This window comes from Bison bison, unplaced genomic scaffold (assembly GCF_000754665.1).
Source record: "Bison bison bison isolate TAMUID 2011002044 unplaced genomic scaffold, Bison_UMD1.0 scf7180017864197, whole genome shotgun sequence".
NCBI classification, from domain to species: Eukaryota; Metazoa; Chordata; class Mammalia; order Artiodactyla; family Bovidae; genus Bison; species Bison bison.
This window is the reverse complement of record NW_011494769.1, coordinates 2,393,851-2,414,839: the sequence shown is the minus strand read 5'-3', so window position 1 is coordinate 2,414,839 and position 20,989 is coordinate 2,393,851. Positions and strand designations below refer to the sequence as shown.

Genomic DNA, 20,989 nt, shown 5'->3' with positions numbered 1-20,989 from the left:
TATAAAATGTAAAATAAGACTTCCCTTGCTCCTGTTCTTCCCTCTCCCAGTACTTTCTCCCTAGAGGCAGCTGTGTTACCAGATTCTTGCCTGTGGTTATCCAGGCAAGGTTTACTAGAGACACATGTTTAATTTTTGAATGGATTTGGGAGTGGTAGAAGTATGCATTCAAACTCAATGATAAATACAACTAGCAATTCAATCAAAAAATTGGGCAAACAATTTGAATAGAGGATTCCACAATCATGAATGGCAAAGAAGCACAGGGGACACTCAACATCATTAGTCATCAGGGTAATACAAATTAAAGTTACAATGTGATATGCCACATAACTATTAAAATGGCAAAAATTAAAAAGACTATACCAAGTGTGGATGAGAAAAGTGGAATTGGAACTCTCATACACTGCTGTTGTGAATATAAATAGTACAACTACTTTGGAAAATAGTTTCTTAAAATTTAAGCATACTCCTACCATATGACCCAACTATTCCACTCCTATGTATATACTTGAGAAAGGGAAACACATGTCTACATTAAGAATGCTTTTAGTGCATTATTTGGAATAGTCAAGAACTGGAAACAATTCAAATGCTCGTCCATAGATGTGTAGGTTAACAAACAGTGGTATGTCCATAGAATAGACTACTACTCAGCAATAAAAAGCAATGAACTATTAATACATGCATCAACATGGATGAACCTCAAAATAATTATGTTGGACTTCCCTGGTGAGAATCCACCTGCCAATTCAGGGGCCACTGGTTCAATTCCTGGTCCAGGGAGATTCCACGTGCTCTGGAGCAGCTAAGCCGATGCACCACAACTACTGATCCATGCTCTAGGGCTTTCCAGTCACAACTTCTGAGCCCAGATGCGCAACTACTGAAGCTCGTGTGCCTGGAGCCTGTGTTCTGAAACAAGAGGAGCCTCTACAAAGAGAAGCCTGTGCACTGCAAAAAAGAGTAGCCTCTGCTTACCACAACTAGAGAAAGCCCAAACACAGCAACAAAGACCCAGCTCAGCCAATAAGATAGATAAATAATAAAAGTCATTATGTTGAGTGAAAAAAAGAAAGAAAAAGGTACATACTATATTATTTCATATTTGTAAAATCTGATTAAAAATATGTTAATCTACAGATTAATATACTTTAGATTAATAGACTAGACTATAGATTAATATACATTATATATTAATCTGTAGGTTAATATAGTTTTAATAGGATTTTACAAAAATGAAATAATATAATATATATCTTTTTCTGTAGTGACAGAGAGGCTTTCCAGGTTGCTCAGTGGTAAAGGATCTACCTGCCAGTGCAGGAGATGTTAAGACACAGGTTTGATCTCTGGGTCAGGAAGATCCCCTGGAGAAGGAAATGGCAACTCACTGCAGTATTCTTGCCTGGGAAATCCCATGGACAGAGGAGCCTGGTGGGCTGCAGTCCATGAGGTCGCAAAGAGTTCGACACGACTGATGCGGCTTGGCACTCATAGTAACAAAAAGATCACTTCTACCCAGTGGATACGAATGGATCGCACAGGAGTAGTAGGAAACTTTTAGGGACACTGGATATGCTTATTATTATGACTTTGGTAATGGCTTTACAGATGTGTGCCTATGAAAAAAATATCAAATTTCACACAAAATATGTGCAGTTCATTATAGACTAATTTATATTTCCGTGAATCGGTTTAAAGTTAAAATCAAGCCTTGCCTCCCCGTCTAATTTTTTTTTTTTCACTACTACTTTTTTTTTTTTTTTAGGGTTGAAAGAAATCCCAAGTCTCCCTCTTCCTCCCCAAAGCTAACAACATAACCTCCACTAACACCATCTATCAGGCCACTGAGACAGCAATCCGGTCTCGCTGGTGTTTTTCTGTCGGTTTCCCACTAGGGGGCAGAAGCGGGAGAGGGCGACGCTCTTGCTTCTCTAGCTCAGAGCCGACACCTTGCATGCACTTCCGGCCTTGTTGTGTTCCGCTTCCCGAAGAATGTACAAGCTGCGGTACGCCTTCCTAGTGAGACTGTAAACCTTGAGGATATTCTGCCCCGCCGAATTTTTGCATCTCAGAATCAAGCAGCCGCAATCGCCTCTTAGGGGAAGTTCATCAGATTCACCGCTGCTCGGAGCGGTCCTTTCTTTTCCATTGGAGCGGAGAGAGTGCTGCCATGACGGCCCCTGCTCAGCCCAAGAAAATCGTGGCCCCTACGGTGTCCCAGATCAACGCAGAGTTCGTGACCCAGGTGGGCTAGGGCGAGTCTGGTGTGTATGAAGGGATGAGGACTCTGAGGCCAGGGGGTGGAATTTTCTTCGGGAAGGGAGCACCCAGGAGGCATTTGTTCATCGATTCATTAACTCAAGTCTTTTTACTGAAGTGTATGTGCTGTGTGCCAGCCACCGCACTAGCTCTTGGGGAAACCATGGTTAAAGAGACTCTGCCCTGAGGAGTTCACATTCCGGGGGATACAGATACATGAAAAGAAAGCTTTTATGTTAGAGTTTGTCGCTCGAGCGATGAAGTCGCAGAAGGAACACCCCAGTCTACCTGAGACTGGCAAGATTTCGTAGCAGAGGTGATGTTGAACTGAGTGTTGAAGGAGGAATAGGCTTATTCTTATCCTTAGAGTAACCTCGATCTTTGAGCGGAGCGATGAGAGTCAGACAAGAGACTTGCTCCAAATAAATGCGTCTAGAAAGAGCAGTCTCCGACGCTAATGCGTGAGTGTTCCTCTAGAACCCGTTACTGTGTTTTATTGTGAACCGCGGTTGGCTTTGAACAGGGAAATACAATCCCCGGTAGCTCTTAGCAACATTCCTATCCTTATTTGTTGTTTGGGGTATTGACTAACAGTGCAAGTAACTCAAGGTAGAACTTGCTACTCACCAACTTCTTTTGTGTGCCCTGTCTCAGCAGATTTGCCAAGGCAGAAGCATAGGAGTCACTTTGAGTCCTTCTTTTCCTAGCCTGCACTTTGCTACATTCTAAATGTCTCTTAAATCTGTGTGCTTTCTGTGCCCTAAGCCAAGTTTCCATGGTTTTCTTCCTGAACCTAGGTATCCTAACCTGTGTTCCTGTCTTTGCACTTGCTTTCCTCGAGCTCATTTTTCATATTGTTGTCAGAGTGATTACCCAAGTACAAATCTTATCTCCTCACTTATCTTCTTGCAATTTCTAATGAGTTCTAATTGCCCTTAGGATAATGACTGGAATCATCCAACGCGTTTTATAGTCTAGCCTGTGCTTATATCCAGTTTTGTCTGTTATTTCCCCTTTTCTAATTGTGTTTTAGCCATACTGAACTGCACTTAATTGTGCTGTGCTATCTTTCACCTCCTGGCCTTTCAACATTGTTCCCTCTACTTAGATTCCTAATCCTCTCTGCTCCTCCCACCCTTTTCTTATATGGTTAATTCGTTGTCATCAATCTACATTAATTTGGAGAGGTTTTTGCAGATAACTTAAGACTAGATTGTTATGGTTGTTCAGTCGCTAAGTTCTGTCCAACTCTTTGCAACCCCATGAACTGCAGCACACCAGGCTTTCCTGTCCTTCACTATCTCCCTTTGCTTGAACTCATGTCCAGTGAGTCACTGATGCCATCCAACCATCTCATCCTCTGTCATCCCCTTCTCCCCCTGCCTTCAGTCTTTGCCAGCATTAGAGTCTTCCAGTGAGTAGGCCCCTCACATCAGGTGGCCAGAGTATTGGAGTTTCAGCTTTAGCATCAGTCCTTCTAGTGAATATTCAAGATTGATTTCCTTTAGGATTGACTGGTTGGATCTCCTTGCTGTCCAAGGGATCTCAAGAGTCTTCTCCAGGACCGCAGTTCAAAAGCAACAGTTCTTAGGCTCTCAGCGTTCTTTATGGTCCAACTCTCACTTCTATACATGACTGCTGGAAAAACCATAGCTTTGACTATACGGACCTTTGTCAGCAAAGTGATGTCTCTGCTTTTTAATGTGCTGTTTAGGTTTGTCATAGCTCCAGACTAGATCAGAATTCTCTTTTCCCATATACTTGAAATTTTGGGTAGAAGTTATTAGTTCCCTCCCCTCAGGGAGCTTACAGTTTAGAGTCAGTAAATGAACAGTGTAGTTTCAGACAGTTATCATTGCTATCAGGAGAATGAAACGGCATTGTGACAGAGCAGGTGGAGTGTATAAGAGCAGTCGGGAAAGTCCTCTCGGAGGTGGTTTTGACCTAAGACCTGAATGCCAAAAAAGGAGCCAGTTGGGGAAGAGCAGGGAGTCTTGGGAGACGCAGTGCAGATGCCTTATGATGTGTATGTAAAGAAGCCAGGAGAGCGAACTTGTGAAAGGAAGGATGGTAGAGACGGGACAGAGAGTATGTAGGGATAGTACCATTTCCCTGCCCCTCCTCCTCCATTATTTATGAGCACCTGGTGCACCTGACCAGAGAAGGTGCTTTCTAATGATTATTGAGTGAATGAGTTGTAGAGGTTGAAATTTAGTTATAAAGAAGATCAGATATCTGAATTCTGTGATCTCACTTTTTTAATGATAAGCACTTTTTAGCAATAAAGTATTCTTAAAGAATATACATTGTTTCTTTTGAGACATAGTGCTGTCACTTAATAGACTACTGTTATTGTTGTTTAGTCTCTAAGTCATGTCTGACTCTTTTGTGACCCCATGGACTGAGCCGGCCAGGCTCCTCTGTCCATGGGATTTCCCAGGCAAGAATACTGGAGTGGGTTGCCATTTCCTTCTCCAGGGGATCTTCCTGACACAAGGATTGAAACCTAGTCTCCTGCATTGGATCCTTTGGCCATCTGATTTGAAGAACTGACTTATTAGAAAAGATTCTGATGCTGGGAGGGGTTGGGGGCAGGAGGAGAAAGGACGACAGAGGATGAGATGGTTGGATGGCATCACTGACTTGATGGACATGGGTTTGCGCAAGCTCCGGGAGTTGGTGATGGACAGGGAGGCCTGGTGTGCTGCAGTCCATGGATTTGCAAAGAATCGGACATGACCGAGTGACTAAACTGACTGACTCCTGCATTGGCAGGCAGATTCTTTACCACTGAGCCACCAAGGAAGCCCTCCTGAGTGTGCTAATCACTTACAGATTTATTATTTTGCAGATCAACATTCCTGAGGACTTTGAATCTGGGTTTAGTACTGGCTCACTTGTTAACATTTTATTGTGGGCAGCTCATTTAATTTTTCTAAACCTGGGTTTCCTTAGCTCTATGCTGAAGATGTTTGACTGTGGTTATTAACTTTCCCCTAGGAGTAATCAGAAAAGTATGTTTTGTTTTGTTTTTAAAATCACAGTAGCAGGTTGCCATGCAGGGCATTACTGACATTCAGCGGATTGTAGCCAAAGATGCTAACTGATTTACAAGCCCATGTAGTCCCCTTAGTAGGTAAATGACTCTTATCTAACGTGGCTCTGTGCCAGAAGTGCTTGTTACTGAATGATCTTGGTCTCTTAGCTCTACAGCCGTATGAATATATGACTTACTGTTTATACTGTTTACTTTTGCAGTTAGCATGTAAATATTGGGCACCCCATATCAAGAAAAAGTCACCCTTTGATATAAAGGTAAGTATTTTTGATTTGCAGTATCCTTTATGAATAAGTATGCTCTTTGTATCTCTTTTTCAAGAGCTGATTCATCAAAAGGTTTTCACTTTTTTTTTAAGTTAAAATGAATGGTTTTCTAAACTAATGATTGCTCATAAGAGAAAATTTGAAAAATACAGAGGCTACACATAAGAGAATAAAAGGTCATTTCTCAGTGATAACCTCTACTATCATATGTTGTATTTCCTTTAAGCTTTTTAAAAAGTGCGTGTGGATTTTCCTGTTCAGAGATTCTTAGATTGTTTTTGATTTATCATTATTAGATGACCATGTAATGTTGTAAATATACAGCAGTTTTCCTGCAGTTTTTTTGACAGTTCACCTAGGATAGAATCTATTGTTTTCTGGTTGATGAACTTCAATAAAGATATGTAGTAATGGTGGAAGAGGGGCGACTTGTTTAGTGTAGAGGATCAGATGCGTGGGGCCAGTCATATTCAGTTAGAGAATGAACTTAGAATTCATGTGACACAGTTTAGAATAATTGAAAAGAAAAAAGCCTAAACCTAAGATTAATTCTTACTGAAATAGGTTCTTAAAAAGAGGTCCTTACGTGAAATAGAGCTGACATATTGCATGCCACTTAATGTGTAGTAAAGACAGATATAAAGCTTTGCCATTAAATACTTCCAACTCCAAAACCTGAATTCTTAGGGATTATACCATTCAAGCCCCCCAACCCAAGTAAATGGAAACCTGAGGTTTCATCATGCATTCGGGTAACAGAATGGCGTTTGTTTCTGTTATTTCTTTGTGCTTTCAGTTTGCTTTCTGATTTTTGAAAACACATTGTTAAAACGCTTAGGTGAAGCCCGCTAACATTTAGTATACCTTGTTAAAACTATGTTTTAAAAATTATCCTGATCTTGTGGTAAAGGCAGGAAGATAATGAGGCAAGCAAATCTTGAATTTATATGAAATTTCTGTTTTTTTCTGCTTTCTTTTTATCAAAATCTAAATTATTAAAAAATAATAAAATGCCTTTACCACCCACAAACATTTATTTGACGGATATACTCTGAGCAATTAAAAGATATCATAGTTACCATAAAATTATATTATACCATGTTAAAGCACTTTATAATTTTAACTTTTTTTTAAAAACTACTCTTATCACTAGTACTACTATTACTTCTGCTACTGTTAACTATTATTTAAGGCTCACCATATGCAAGGCCCTGGGCTGAATTCTTTATGTGTGTTGTCTTTTAGCAAACCCATGGGGCTCTTAATAGTATAATTAGATCCTTTTTGTATACTGGGAAACAGCCTTAGAGCAATCAGGCACTTGCACAGGTTATAGCCATCAGCAGTGAAGGTGACTGGTTTGAATCAGGCTTCCAACTCCAGAACCTGAATTCTTAGGTATTATACCATTTTATCCCCCACCAACCCAAGTAAATGGAAACCTGAGGTTTCATCATGCATTCGGATAGCAGAATGGCGTTTGTTTCTGTTATTTCTTTGCACTTTCAGTTTGCTTTCTGATTTTTGAAAACACATTGTTAAAACTCTTAGGTGAAGCCCACTAACATTTAGTATACCTTGTTAAAACTATGTTTTAAAAATTATCCTGATCTTGTGAATTTTTGTTTTCCCTAGAAATGAAATAAATACATCATTTTAATAATTATTTCTATAATTATTTTTATGTAGACATATTTATTTTTTCTACTACTTTGCTTTCTTGTTATTTTACATTTTGAGGAATATAATGGGGTTATAAAAAAAATCTCTGAAGTATTATTTCACTAGCAGTAATATTTGATAGCTTTCCTAAACAACTTGTTTTGTGTAATCTCAGTAACTAAAAACTCTCAGAGTCTGAAAAAAATTATTTGAGATATTAAACATTTTTATATTTTTAACAACAGGTGATTGAAGATATATATGAGAAAGAAATTGTCAAATCAAGGTAGGAATGAGTTTAATTTTTATACATAGGAATTAGATGTTTCTAACTTGGATCTCATCTGAGCGTCTAAACTAAATGTAATTATAAACTTGGAACTTTCTTTTCTTTCTTGATTTGGTCATCAAGGAGATGGTAGCTAGAAAAATTACATCTAGCTGCTGAAGAGTCATAAGATATTTCTTTGCCTTGTAATTTTTGACTCAGATTAGAGAGATTTAGGGTTTATTTTCTTTTTGAAGGAATGTGAGGAAGACTGAACATAAGAGATTTTAAAATTTCAGTTCAGTTAATACTAATTTTCTTACCATTTTCTGATAAATCTTTTTAAAGGATTATTTAAAAATTGGAAAAGTAAACATACATGATAATTAAATACCAAACAAAGAAGTATTTTGTACAAGCTATATATGTAATAAAAAATTATTTTGAACAATACACAGAAGGGGATAAGTTTCAGTAAATCTTCTTCCCTGGCCCTTAACCCTCAGTGTCTTTATTTATGTATACACCTGTTCCAGTTCCCTACTCCTGTGATTTTTTAAAAACTGCGTCTTGGACATTTTTCCATATTTGCACATGTAGACATATATGCCCAATCAGTATTTTAAAAGGTAATTGACTAACCGTTTTAGTATGAAATGGAAACATTCATGTTATGAATGTCATAGAAATTATAAAATGGCAGATTTTATTTTTTTCATGTGTTCCATGAAATTAGGAGGTGAATTTTGCTAAATATTATAAACACAGTGTCAAAATAAGAGGTTAGTTGTTTTGTTTTAATGATTGATTCTTGAGCCTGATTGATTCTAGAGCCTTTGGTCCTAATAGGACCAAAGACCATGTTAAGGTTTTTTTGTTTTAAATTTGAAGAGCAGTAGGAAACCAGCGAAGCCTGATGGTGGTATTTTAAAAATGCCCCCGTTGGAGGGGGCAAGAGGCAGGTAGTTAGCTAGGTGAATATTGTTGTAGTCTGGTTAAAGATCATAATGGCATGGGTTAGCATGGGAAGTTGAGATACAGAGGAGTTACCAGTTTGAGAGAGAGGGAAGTGAAGAGATGGTTGGTGGCTGGATGTGATGAGTGTGGGAAGGGAGAAATCAAGGATGACTCCACAAAGTTTTTGGCCAAGGTAGTCAGGTGATTAGGTGCCATTCCTGACTTTTGCTGTTGTTGGTGATTGGATTGGGTATAGAAATGTTGAATTCTAGCTACTAAAGAGCCTTATAGATGTAGTATAAGCAGTTAGGTATCTAGGTGTAGAGTTATGAATAGAGGACTTGGTTGAGCCTACTTTGAGCACCAACCACCATTCTAGTGCTAGGGGTGCATCAGTGAACATGGCAGGTAAAGTCTCATGTTAACTCGTGGAGCTTATGTTCTAATTCTTACTTAGACAGATAACACATGCAAATGTAGCATCGGCAGGTCGTGAGTGCTATAAGTTAAAGTGGGATTAGGGTACAGCGACAAAGACTGCTACTTTAGGTTGAATGATCGGGCAGTCCTCCCTTAAGGTGTATCACATGTGAGCCGACACGTTAACTATTATCTTCCTTTTATGGATGAGAAAACTGAGGTACAGAGAAGTAACTAGCCCGATGTATTTTACCATAGGTAGATGAAGAGGCTGCTCCAGTTATTAAATCCTTGTTCTCTGGCTCTTATCCAATACTCTGTTCTTAAATAGGACAGGGTCCAGTTGCTCTTTAGGACTCTCTTAACCCATACACTGTGATTAATTGTTAATCCAATTATGAATCCATCCAAGTGATTTTTATACTGAAGAAAAAAGGATAACTTACAGAGCAGTTTACTTTTGCCAGTGTTTAGATTTCTTTTCATTAAAAATGTTTAATCCTCTTTACAATGAAATTAACAGATACTGCATAAAATGTACAGAAATGTATAGCCTTCTGAATTTTACCACCACCAATGTTGGAAAAAAACCAACACCAACATTGTCAGCATCCTAGAAACCCTTGTATGGCCCTTTGCTTTACCATTTAAATATGGAAGTATGCAAACATGAATACCGTAGTTTAATTTTGCTTGGTTTTAAACTTTAAAAAAAATGGAACCACATAATATGTACTCTTTTGTGCTGGCTTCCTTCGTTCACAGATGTTATTTGATTTTTTAATCTGTGTAACAATCAAGTCTGGAGTAGATAGCTCAGAAATTTATGTCAAGTCCTTGTCAGCCTTTTAACAAACTTTGTATAAGTAATATTTGTTATCATTACTTGTAACTTTTCGTCCTTTAAAGATTTTCTGGCATGTCTAGTCTCTAGACCCGTTTTTATATCTTACATATATATATAGCATTAGTTAAGCTCTTTACCTGTCTCAGCAAGTTTAATTTGCAAAACTGGAAGCTTATATCCAGTGACATGGTTCTGGTCTCGTTCCTTTATTTCTAATATACAAAATGATAAAGCTAAATTAGTGGACATTTGAACCTACCTTTGTAGAGATACCCTAACTACAGGATCATTTATCCATCTAAAACAAACACTTCTGTTTCTTAAAGTATATACAGAAATACCTGATACTGTCTCTAGAATTTTCTAATATTTTAGACTTAATATCAAGACTACATGACATGCCTGTAATACAAATATGTGTCCCTTATATAGGAAGGCATGCATGACTTCAGCAGAATGTTTCCATTTGATTATTATTAAATGAAAGAAGATTAGTGCTTAAGAAATTGAGGCAGACTAGCTTTTGGCAATGGTGATCCAATAATATTGGTGATCCAATATTATGAATATTGATGAGCACTTGTGTTTTGATTAAATCTACTTGGCTTATTAGTTTGTGTGTTATATCCTTGTATGTCATGGTGCTAATTGTGTTTGTTATATGAATAGGATATAATTCTTCTTAGATAGTTTTTAAAAATAAACTGAACAAAATAAAAAATATATAAAAGCAAAATTTGCTTTCTTCAATGTTTTATTGGATATAATTATTCTGCTGTATAAGTCAGTATTAAAACAAGATTCCAGAATACATCTGTATTAGTAACTCAGAAATGTTATATTCCCTATTTAAATATTTTTACTATTGACTTTTATATTTTTAGGTTTGCTATCAGAAAGATAATGCTCTTGGAATTTAGGTGAGTTAAAAGACTTTACTTTGATGAAGTTAAAGATGACAACATGACTTAATTTTTAACTAGGTTTTCTGTACACTTCTGTGAGTTGGTAAGAAAATAATTACTATAGACTTTTCAAGGTTTATATTTTTGTGTTTGGCTTATTTTGGAATATGTGTATGATGTCTTTTATTTTCAAGGATGTTGTTCCATTGTTAGTGTAACTGAATTTTGAATTGTTTCTCACTAATTAAGATACTGTGTGCTGAGCAATTTCTGAACTCTTACTTGGTTCCTCTAGTTACAATGGAAGTAAACTGGAATGCATTCTATAGCCATTTTTTTCCTTCCAAGCTTATTTATTATGACCAAACCAACCTTGTCCTGACCTAAACCACTTAAAGATATTTCAGGCAGAAGAGGATATGCAATTTTTAGATTATAATTTAGATTATATTACAGCTAGGTATGGCCAGTAGACTGGAAGTAAAAGCCAAGATTGTTGTTGATGATAGTAGTATTTGTCATTTATTGAACCTTGTGCTAGACATAATGTTAAACATTTTATATATAGAGCAATCATAGCAATCCTGCAAAAAGTCACTATACTTTCCATATAGTGAAGGAAAAAAACTGAGATCAGAGCAGTTAAGTAATTTGTTCAAGATAATGCATTTAAGTAATTGGTGGAGCTAGGATGCCAGTGTCTTATGCCAAAGCTCATGGTTTTTCCACTTCTCCACACTCCCTTGAGGTATATTCTGCATCAGAAGTCAGTCTCTGTTTTAATGACTGTAACTCCAGGAGATAGTGAAAGACAGGGAAGCCTGATGTGCTGTAGTCCAGGGGTTGCAGAGTCAGACATTATTTAGAGACTGAAAAACAATAGCAGCTCCCTTCATAAACTGATTTGATCCTCACAAAAATGGCATAAGACTAGCAATCACTTCAAGAAAATTAAAGATACCAAGGGAACATTTCATGCAAAGATGGAAACAATAAAGGACAGAAACGGTATGGGCCTAACAGAAGCAGAAGATATTAAGAAGAGGTGACAAGAATACACAAAAGAATTATACAAAACAAGTCTTCACGACCCAGATATCATGATGGTATGATCACTCACCTAGAGCCAGACATCCTGGAATGTGAAGTCAAGTGGGCCTTAGGAAGCATCACTATGAACAAAGCTAGTGGAGGTGATGGAATTCCAGTTGAGCTATTTCAAATCCTGAAAGATGATGCTGTGAAAGTGCTGCACTCAACATGCCAGCAAATTTGGAAAACTCAGCAGTGGCCACAGGACTGGAAAAGGTCAGTTTTCATTCCAATCCCAAAGAAAGGCAATGCCAAAGAATGCTCAAAGTACCACACAATTGCACTCACCTCAAAATTAAGATGAGTAAAATAAGCTAGTAAAGTAATGCTCAAAATTCTCCAAGCCAGGCTTCAACAGTACATGAACCGTGAACTTCCAGATGTTCAAGTGGAATTTAGAAAAGGCAGAGGAGCCAGAGATCAAATTACCAACATCTGTTGGATCATCGAAAAAGCAAGAGAGTTCCAGAAAAACATCTACTTCCACTTTATTGACTGTGCGAAAGCCTTTGACTATGTAGATCACAACAAACTGTGGAAAATTCTTCAAGAGACAGGAATACCAGACCACCTGACCTGCGTCCTGAGAACTCTGTATGCAGGTCAGGAAGCAACAGTTAGAACTGGACATGGAACAACAGACTGGTTCCAAATCGGGAAAGAAGTATGTCAAGGCTGTATTTTGTCACCCTGCTTATTTAACTTATATGCAAAGTACATCATGAGAACTGCTGGACTGGATGAAGCACAAGCTAGAATCAAAAAGATTTCTGGGAGAAATATCAACCTCAGATATGCAGATGACACCACTCTTATGGCAGAAAGTGAAAAAGAACTAAAGAGCCTCTTGATGAAAGTGAAAGAGAAGAGTGAAAAAGTTGGCTTAAAATTCAACATTCAGAAAACTAAGATCATGGCATCCTGTCCCATCACTTCATGGCAAATAGATGGGGAAACAGTGGAAATAGTAAGCGACTTTATTTTGGGGGGCTCCAGAATCACTGCAGATGGTGACTGCAGCGATGAAATTAAAAGACACTCCTTGGGAGAAAAGTTATGACCAGCCTAGACAGCGTATTAAAAAGCAGAAACATTACTTTGCTAACAAAGGTCCATCTAGTCAAGGCTATGGTTTTGTAGTCATGTATGGATGTGAGAGTTGGACTGTGAAGAAGGCTGAGCGCCGAAGAATTGATGCTTTTGAACTGTGGTGTTGGAGAAGACTCTTGAGAGTCCCCTGGACTGCAAGGAGATCCAACTAGTTCATCCTAAAGGAGATCAGTCCTAAGTATTCATTGGAAGCACTGATGCTGAAGCTAAAACTCCAATATTTGGCCACCTGATGCAAAGAACTGACTTATTTGAAAAGGCCCTGATGCTGAGAAAGATTGAAAGTGGGAGGAGAAGAGGACAACAAAGGATAAGATGGTTGGATGGCATCACCAACTCAATGGACATAAGTTTGGGTAAACTTCAGGAGTTGGTGATAGAAAGTGGGGTCTGACATGCTGCACTCCATGGGGTCGTAAAGAGTCTGACATGACTAAGCGACTGAACTGATCTGAACTGAGCTGAGATGTTCTTATTATTGCAGAGAAAAATTGAAGTTTGTAGCTATGAATTAACTAGTAAGTGAAGTGCCTGCTATATCTTAAGAACTGTATTATTATTAAATACTTGATCTCATTTAATCCTCATAATAATTCCAGTAAGATCTTTCTTATTTTATAGAGAGCACTTAGGCTAGAAATTGGATCCATATGACCCTTAGATTAATACACTTTTTCATCACACTTTTTCTTCATCTTTCAAGAAGAACAATAAAAATCAAGTGGATGCTGTTATACAGTTAGGATAAAACCAGAGTTCTATGGTCCTGGCGAATATCAGATACCAAGAGAATTGCAAGAACTAAAGGAGAAAGCAGCAGAACATATTTAAGGCACCAATGACAGTGAAAGATTTTTAATAACTGATAAAGTGGGTCGTTACCTTCCAGGAACTTTTATGTAATTTCTGGGTGAAAATGCCATTTTCTCTGTGCCAGCCTCCAGACACAATAATGCTCAAATTTGTAGTAGAGATAATTGATGGTCTCTTGCTAGAGTGGAAATTGAGTTGGCATGAAGAAGGTGTCTAGGTATAGGAGAGTGAACTGAATCTTGAGAAAAGTCATCAGAGGGGCATGTTATTATATAGATTACATTTGCTGCAATTGCCAAAATAGAATCAGGGAATTAGTGAACAGTCCTTAAATTTGGTTTAAAGAGATATAGTTTGGAGTGTGGTCAGTATCATCTATGTATCACAGAGATAAGTCCATCAGCTTGGGCAGATCATTGACTCTCATATTCTCAAATTCCTTATCTAAAAAATGTAAAGAATAGGTTTGGAGTTCACTGTGTAATCAGATAATACCCATGATATTACTGTTAAAAACTGTGGCAAGCCAATGATATCTGTGGGGCATCTGGTAGAATCAAACATAAAGATACTCTGAAATGATATGTATTTCATCTAGACTGCCAAAAAAAAAAATCCTACAGCTAAAACCTTCATGAATGTGAGTCCAGACTCTCAAATTACAGGGCACATTACAGCAAGATTTAGTTGAAGCAACAAAGAGCAGAATTAGATACTCCTCAGAAAACCACAGGTAATTAAATAATATATATACTGTCAAATCATGTTTAAAATTATTATGAGTATAAAAGAAGAAATAGAATATGTGAATATAAACAAGACACTAAAAATGGACAGGTTTGGGGGAAAATGAAAATCAAAGTCATTGAAATTAAAAAACTCAGTGGTTAAGTTAAATAGATTAGACACAGCTAAAGAGGGAATTAGTGAATGGGGATTTAGAGCTGAGAAAATTAGCAAATAATAGAAGCATACAAGGCAGTTAAGAGATATAGAGGGTAGAATGAGAAGGTCCATTAGAAGAGATTTAGGGAAAATGAGGGAGTGGCAATTTAGAAGAGGTGATGGTTAAGAATTTTCTACAGTTAAGATATGAGTCTGTAAGATTCAGAAAGTATATTTAGCAAGCTGTGAACGGAGCAACAGTGACAAAAATCTTAAAATCTACTAGAGGAAAAACGATTACTCAGAGGAAGAAGAACAAATTGATTATAGACTTCACAATTGCAGTAATAGAAAAGATAGTAGAATGAGTCTAATAAATAGAAAAATAGAACTATCGACCAAGAAAGAATTCTAGCACCAGCTAAACTGCATGAAATAAACAGATTTCAGACAGATTCATACTAACAGACTTGCTAGCAGAAGTTCTGAAGGGCGTAATTTAGGGAAAAGGAATTTAAACTTGTAAAAATAGAATGATATGAAGTTTCATGCATTTCCTATATGAAAGAGTAGTTATAACTTGGAGCCTTTTGGCAGTTATTTAGGATAAAATATTATTTACCAGTTTCCTAGGCTCTTGCAAACTAAGTAAGAATGATTCCTAAAGGCAGACCCATGGAAATATCAACATGAGGAGACCTTTGACTCTTAAGAGGAAGTAGAAAAATTCTGTGTTACAGCGCCATCCGAAATGCACAACTGTGTGTGTGCACCTGTGCCTGCACGCATGTGTACATGAAGACGTAAGTGAAAGTTACACTGAAAAGTTATACATGTGGAGTGGTTCAAAATAGAAACTAGTTCTGTGTTCTACATTAGTGCTCGAGAGGATTTTACAGCCCACAACAGTGATTGATGTTTATAACTACTCTGAACAAAAAATGGTTAAGTTTTGTTTTGAAAATCAGAATTACTTAGTTTAAGAATGTTTTCACCAGTCTTAAAGAAGAGAAAATGCCAGTTACCTTGAAAACGGACGTATGTTAAATGCCTTGTAAATTAAGTAATAAATCCTCTTTTTGAGTAAGTCTTTTTCTTAGTTTTCAGAAATCATTGGGTCCTGATATGTGTTTGTGTTAATTTCTCAGTTACTTTTGTCTGTGAAGCTGTCTATCATATGATTTTAGAGCTGATATTTGTCAGATATTTTTGTTTTTTACTCTGTGAAGCACCTTAGATAAGGAAATATCCAGTGCTCTAATGGTGATAATTATATGTCAGTAATCTTTGATGTTTTCCTACTTTGAAAGTATAAAACTCTCTTCTCCAGAGCCATATTTGCTACATATGTTTGCAATAGTAGGACTGACCTACATTATAGATTAATTTGTGAAGGGCTCTCAGACTATCAATACAGATTTTCAAAAAGTTGTAAGTAATTAGACTTTTTCAGGGGAGTGATATAATGAGATGGTAGTAACTAATGAAATATTCTATGCCTTTTTATTCTTCGTAGCCAGTATCTTGAAAATTACCTCTGGATGAATTATTCTCCAGAAGTGTCCAGCAAAGCCTATTTAATGTCAATCTGCTGTATGGTGAATGAAAAATTCAGAGAAAATGTCCCTGCATGGGAGGTAACAGATTTAAATTACTTCATAGCTTTCTTACTTTGCTCACTTAAGCTGTTACAAAGTAACTTTTTTACTGATGATAGTTTTAGAACAGAAGTTTATCCAAAAATAAAGTAAATATTGAGAAGAAGAACGGATGTATGAAAAATGCTGGGTTGGCCAAAAAGCTTGTTCAGGTTTTCCCTAAGATGGTATGGAAAAAGCCAAACAAACTTTTCGGCCACTCAATGATATTTTTTTTTGGTTTCAGTTCTTTCTTTAATATGCTGTGAATTGAAAAATTATGAACGTGAAATTATTTTTCTCCTTTGTGCTTAAAACAAAGAATGGCATGTATTATAAAGACTTTTATAAAGACTTTTACATCAGATAAAGTATATTTTATATTAAGTAGCTCAAAGAGTCGGACATGACTGAGCAACTGAACTGAGCTCAAATACATAATGTTCAATGAGATAATATTTTTCAGTGCCTTGTTTCACAACAGAGAGTATGTGTTTATAGTTTTACCAGAGTAAAGTAGTATGTCTAAAGTCAAGACAGGTGCTTATATTCTAATTTCAGTCTTCTCTGTATCTGATTTGGGATCTGTTTTCTCTTTTGAAATTTATAATTGACATTTTCTCTTTGGCTACTATAACAGAGCCTTGATCAGCTAACAGAGGTCCAAAATCTAGGTTTTCTTTGGCCATTATGAAATGGTCAGCTCATCAAAAGAGTTTCTTCCCCTCAATCATACTTCTTTAAGTGAAGGAAAGCCATGTATACTTGCCATCTCTTTTGAGGGGATGGTCTCAGTACCATCATATAAGGGCCTTGTGTCTTATTGAGAAATCTTAGACGTTTCTTAAAGTTGCTTTGAACCGCCAGAGGAAGGGAGAGGGACACCAGAGAACGACTTCATCAGTTTTCATGTTGTAAAGACCACTTTGGTGATTAGAGTTGATACAGATACAGAGAAGAGCTTACACACAGATTTAGAAGGTAAAATTGATTGGATTTGATAATTGGAGTAGCTTGAGGGAGGGGATATTATTTTCAGTAACCTTCCAGGTTTGGGCAACTGAATGTAAAAGATGAGAGGTGCCTCTTACCAAGATAGGTAGAAGAGGGTTGAGGAATACTTTGGCGGGTACAAAATTGTTGAATTGAGTTTTGGACTTTCTGAGTTTAGGTTGCTTTTGGAATATCTAGATGTAATTGTAGTAGACAAAGCAATCTAAGGACTGAAGAAATCTGGACTGATGATGTGTCTTTAGAATCATTAGCATATGGTAGTTGAAGTAATGGGAGAGGGAGAAGAAGAATGAGGCTAGATCCCCAGGGATACTGCCTTGTAAAGTGACAAGAGAAACCTTCACATCAAAAAGGAGTTGAGGGTTGGTAAGCGTCCTTAGGACTTGACAGCTGTAACAGCTTCAGGGGAGTGCTGTACATGGAAACTTGTTTTAGAGAAGTAAGTGAAAACAGCTAGTGTAGGTCATACATTTGGAGCACTTGCCTATGAAAGAAAAGAGAGCTAACAGAAAGGTGGGGAGGTAGATCACAGAGAAGCTTAAATATGTTTACATTATTTACCTTTTCTTTTTAAAACATTATTTGTATATTAAGAGTAAAGAGATAATATAAAGGAAAGGGTGTCTTTGAGATTAAATAGAATAGGAAGACTTCCGTTTTTGCTAAAGATGTTTCTTTGTTTAAATTAAAAGAATTAAAACACTTTAGATCTTTAATAAAAAAAAAACAAATCCTAAGCTAATTACCAGCTTAATACTTGAATAAAAAATGAAGGAATCAAAGCAATTATTTTATTAGCTGAAAATTTCTGCAACTCTCACATTGTCCTACCAGAAATCTATATTTGACTTGCTACAGTGAATTTTAAGTAAGCAAGTAATCTTTTTGTAATTACTATGTTTGGTTAATAGACTCCTAAAAAGTCTGCCAGTGTTTGCTTACAGGAGAAAAAGAGGTGAGCAAGCCATTTCAAAATGAATTTTTATTCTTTCTCTTTTCAGACTTTTAAGAAGAAGCCAGATCACTTCCCATTCTTTTTCAAGTGCATCTTGAAAGCAGCATTAGCTGAAACTGATGGTGAATTTTCACTCCATGAACAGACAGTCTTACTGCTTTTTCTTGACCACTGCTTCAATAGTTTGGTAATTTTACTTTACCTTTGGGGAGAATGTTCAAATTTTCTTATTCTTCTAAGTTGACTGTAAATGAGATGAGCTCTAGAGCCAACTCCTCTTAGTAGTGGAGAATGAGGACAATGCTAACATTTCAGCCCCTTGGGAAAATCATCCTGTAGGATCTGTTGGCTTTTTAATAGATTTGGACTTGATCCCTTCTTTTTTCTGTCTAGCTTCTAAGTAAAATAATAAGAATTGAAATTCTCCAAATACAGAGCAGCAAAGAGTCTGTTAACATGAACATTAAGTAATGAGATGAGTATCATAAACTATACACAGGGACATAGCTTCATTACTTCTCAGTCATAACCTCATATGTAACCCGGCAGGTCTTGTTTTGAGTTGACTGTTTAGGGGTGATTATGGATGATCTTTCAAAATCTCTTGGGTTGCGTATGATACATTTTTAATTCTTCCTACGATTATGCTCTAAAAAATAAATATTTATAGTAATTAATATTTCATGTGTACTTCTCTCCTGTGGTTATCTGAAGGTATTTATCTTTAAATAAATAGGTATATACCTGTATTGTATGTGTATGTGTGTATATATATATATATAGAGAGAGAGAGAGAGAGAGAGAGGTGCTCCTGAATTAATAGTGCATTTAGACCCATGCAGGAGAATGCATGAGATTCTTTCTTACCCAGAAAACAGTGTTGATAGATGTATGTTTCCATGTAGTACTTCACATGGGTCTCTTTAACATTTATTAAATTAAACAAAGCAAATATAAATAGATGTGATTCCTTGTCAGAAATGGAACAAAACCAATATTTAATTAATATTGGTAGTTTGGTGCTAGTTTAATTAACTTAAAAGCTAGCTTATTATTGGTACTTTTTTTCAGTTTACCAGTATTCATTATTTGTGGTAGTTACGCTCTAAAAAATAGCTGTGAACACAGAATTAGCTAAAACTGAACCACTGCTCTTAGGGAAAATACAGAGATAGTTTCATGCAAGCCTCTGGTCACATTTTCATCAGGCGATCGATATATAGCCTTGTTTTATGTGTTTCTGTTTAAAGTCACTTTATATATATTGTTGATTTGTTAACATTGAACTTGTGACCAACAGTGCTTTAACTTATGTCTGAACAAACTTCCCTAACACACAGTATTTTCTCTTTAAGGCGCATCACAGCATTCTTTCACCTGGGAACACTGAACAGCACTGAAGCCCTGTGCTTAGGGCCATTTTCAATAGCAAAATCACCAACAAAACTCACAATATTGTGAGAAAGTAGCACTCCAGTGTTCTTGCCTGGAGAATCCCAGGGATGGCGGCGCCTGCTGGGCTGCCATCTATGGGGTCGCACAGAGTCAGACACAACTGAAGTGACTTAGCAGCAGCAGCAGCACTAAATAGACCAAAAAGAGATGCGAGTGTAAGAGAGCTGAAGCAAGAAGGCAGAGCCCACCTTGTCTGACCTCAGCTCAAAATGTGTGTGTTGGGCAGTTCACACTTGGCTCTGCTCTGTGCTGTCACTGAATGACAGTGAAAGCATTGGGAGTATTGAACTGAGGGCTGCAAATACATTCTGCAGGTTGATGAAATCACAAATATGGAATTTGAAAATCATGAGGCTTAGCTTTATCTCTTTAAAAAATGGATCGAACTTCTTAATAATAAAAAAATCATTAATTTGAAAGAATTGATGGCATATTTTCCCCTCATGACTGTTTTAAACAGGAAGTAGACTTGATACGGAGTCAAGTACAGCAGCTTATCTCTCTCCCGATGTGGATGGGCTTACAGCCTGTAAGTATCTCAGTTCAGAAACTTAAATGTATTTGTAAGTGGAACATGTGGCTTTAGATGGTATAGCTTTGATATGGATTAAAATGATAGTTAAAAATCCCCCACCAAATTTTTCTAATTTACTACGCATTGACTAATCATAGGTGTAGTTTTTTTCAGTTTTAAAGCTTTTGTGTGTAAGCCAATAAATGTTTCCCCTAATGTCATTATTTTAAGGTGAAATAAGGTAATATCTATTGAGCTCATAAAGGGAGTTAATTTAGTAAAATATTATTATTCATAGATATGTCTCTGGATGAGACTAAATACAGACTTGAATTTTTAATTTTCCTTGAATGGAATGTACATACAGCTATAGGAGAACATCTGAATTATGTTTAAGAACTTCATTTTTTCTGTCAAAGTCTTATTGGATAATATGGTCGAGTATCAAAGCCAAATTAACAGATTTTAGGGAGTAAAGTTAAAACTATCAGATTTCTATATAATACTGTATTCAGAATTTCATTTCCTGCATGTGGGTGGTTTTGCAGACATTCAGATATGCAAGCTTATTCATAGGTACCAGTTGATGAAGGTTAAAACAGGCACCTATAAATAATTACTACCAAGTTAAAAACCAATAAGTGCCATGAGAAAGAGTGGTGGTATGGACCTTTCCTTATTATGATAGCTGTTTTATATGCATTGTTTCAGACTGACTTTTGAACTTTAAATGTTAATGCCCATATTTTTCAAACTGAAGTCCTGAATTTTAAAAATAAGAAAGAAAATTTAGAAATAAGAAAGAAAATTTATTACTGAGCTTAAAATCTTAACGAGAAATTTCTTTTGTCTTGTTTTTTTTTTTT

General features: G+C 36.6%; 1 protein-coding gene across 1 annotated transcript in view; it reads left to right on the top strand.

The window, feature by feature from the left end:
• Window positions 1–1,981: 1,981 nt before the first annotated feature.
• The window catches only part of AQR (aquarius intron-binding spliceosomal factor), an 84,551-nt gene continuing 65,543 nt past the window's right edge, over window positions 1,982–20,989 (top strand). Inside the window, exons 1-7 of the mRNA XM_010844186.1 lie at window positions 1,982–2,251; window positions 5,524–5,580; window positions 7,497–7,537; window positions 10,628–10,663; window positions 16,065–16,185; window positions 18,201–18,341; window positions 20,070–20,138. Of these exons, the coding sequence (XP_010842488.1) occupies window positions 2,177–2,251; window positions 5,524–5,580; window positions 7,497–7,537; window positions 10,628–10,663; window positions 16,065–16,185; window positions 18,201–18,341; window positions 20,070–20,138 (540 nt within the window). The 5' untranslated portion in view covers window positions 1,982–2,176. The remainder of the gene's footprint in view (window positions 2,252–5,523; window positions 5,581–7,496; window positions 7,538–10,627; window positions 10,664–16,064; window positions 16,186–18,200; window positions 18,342–20,069; window positions 20,139–20,989) is intronic.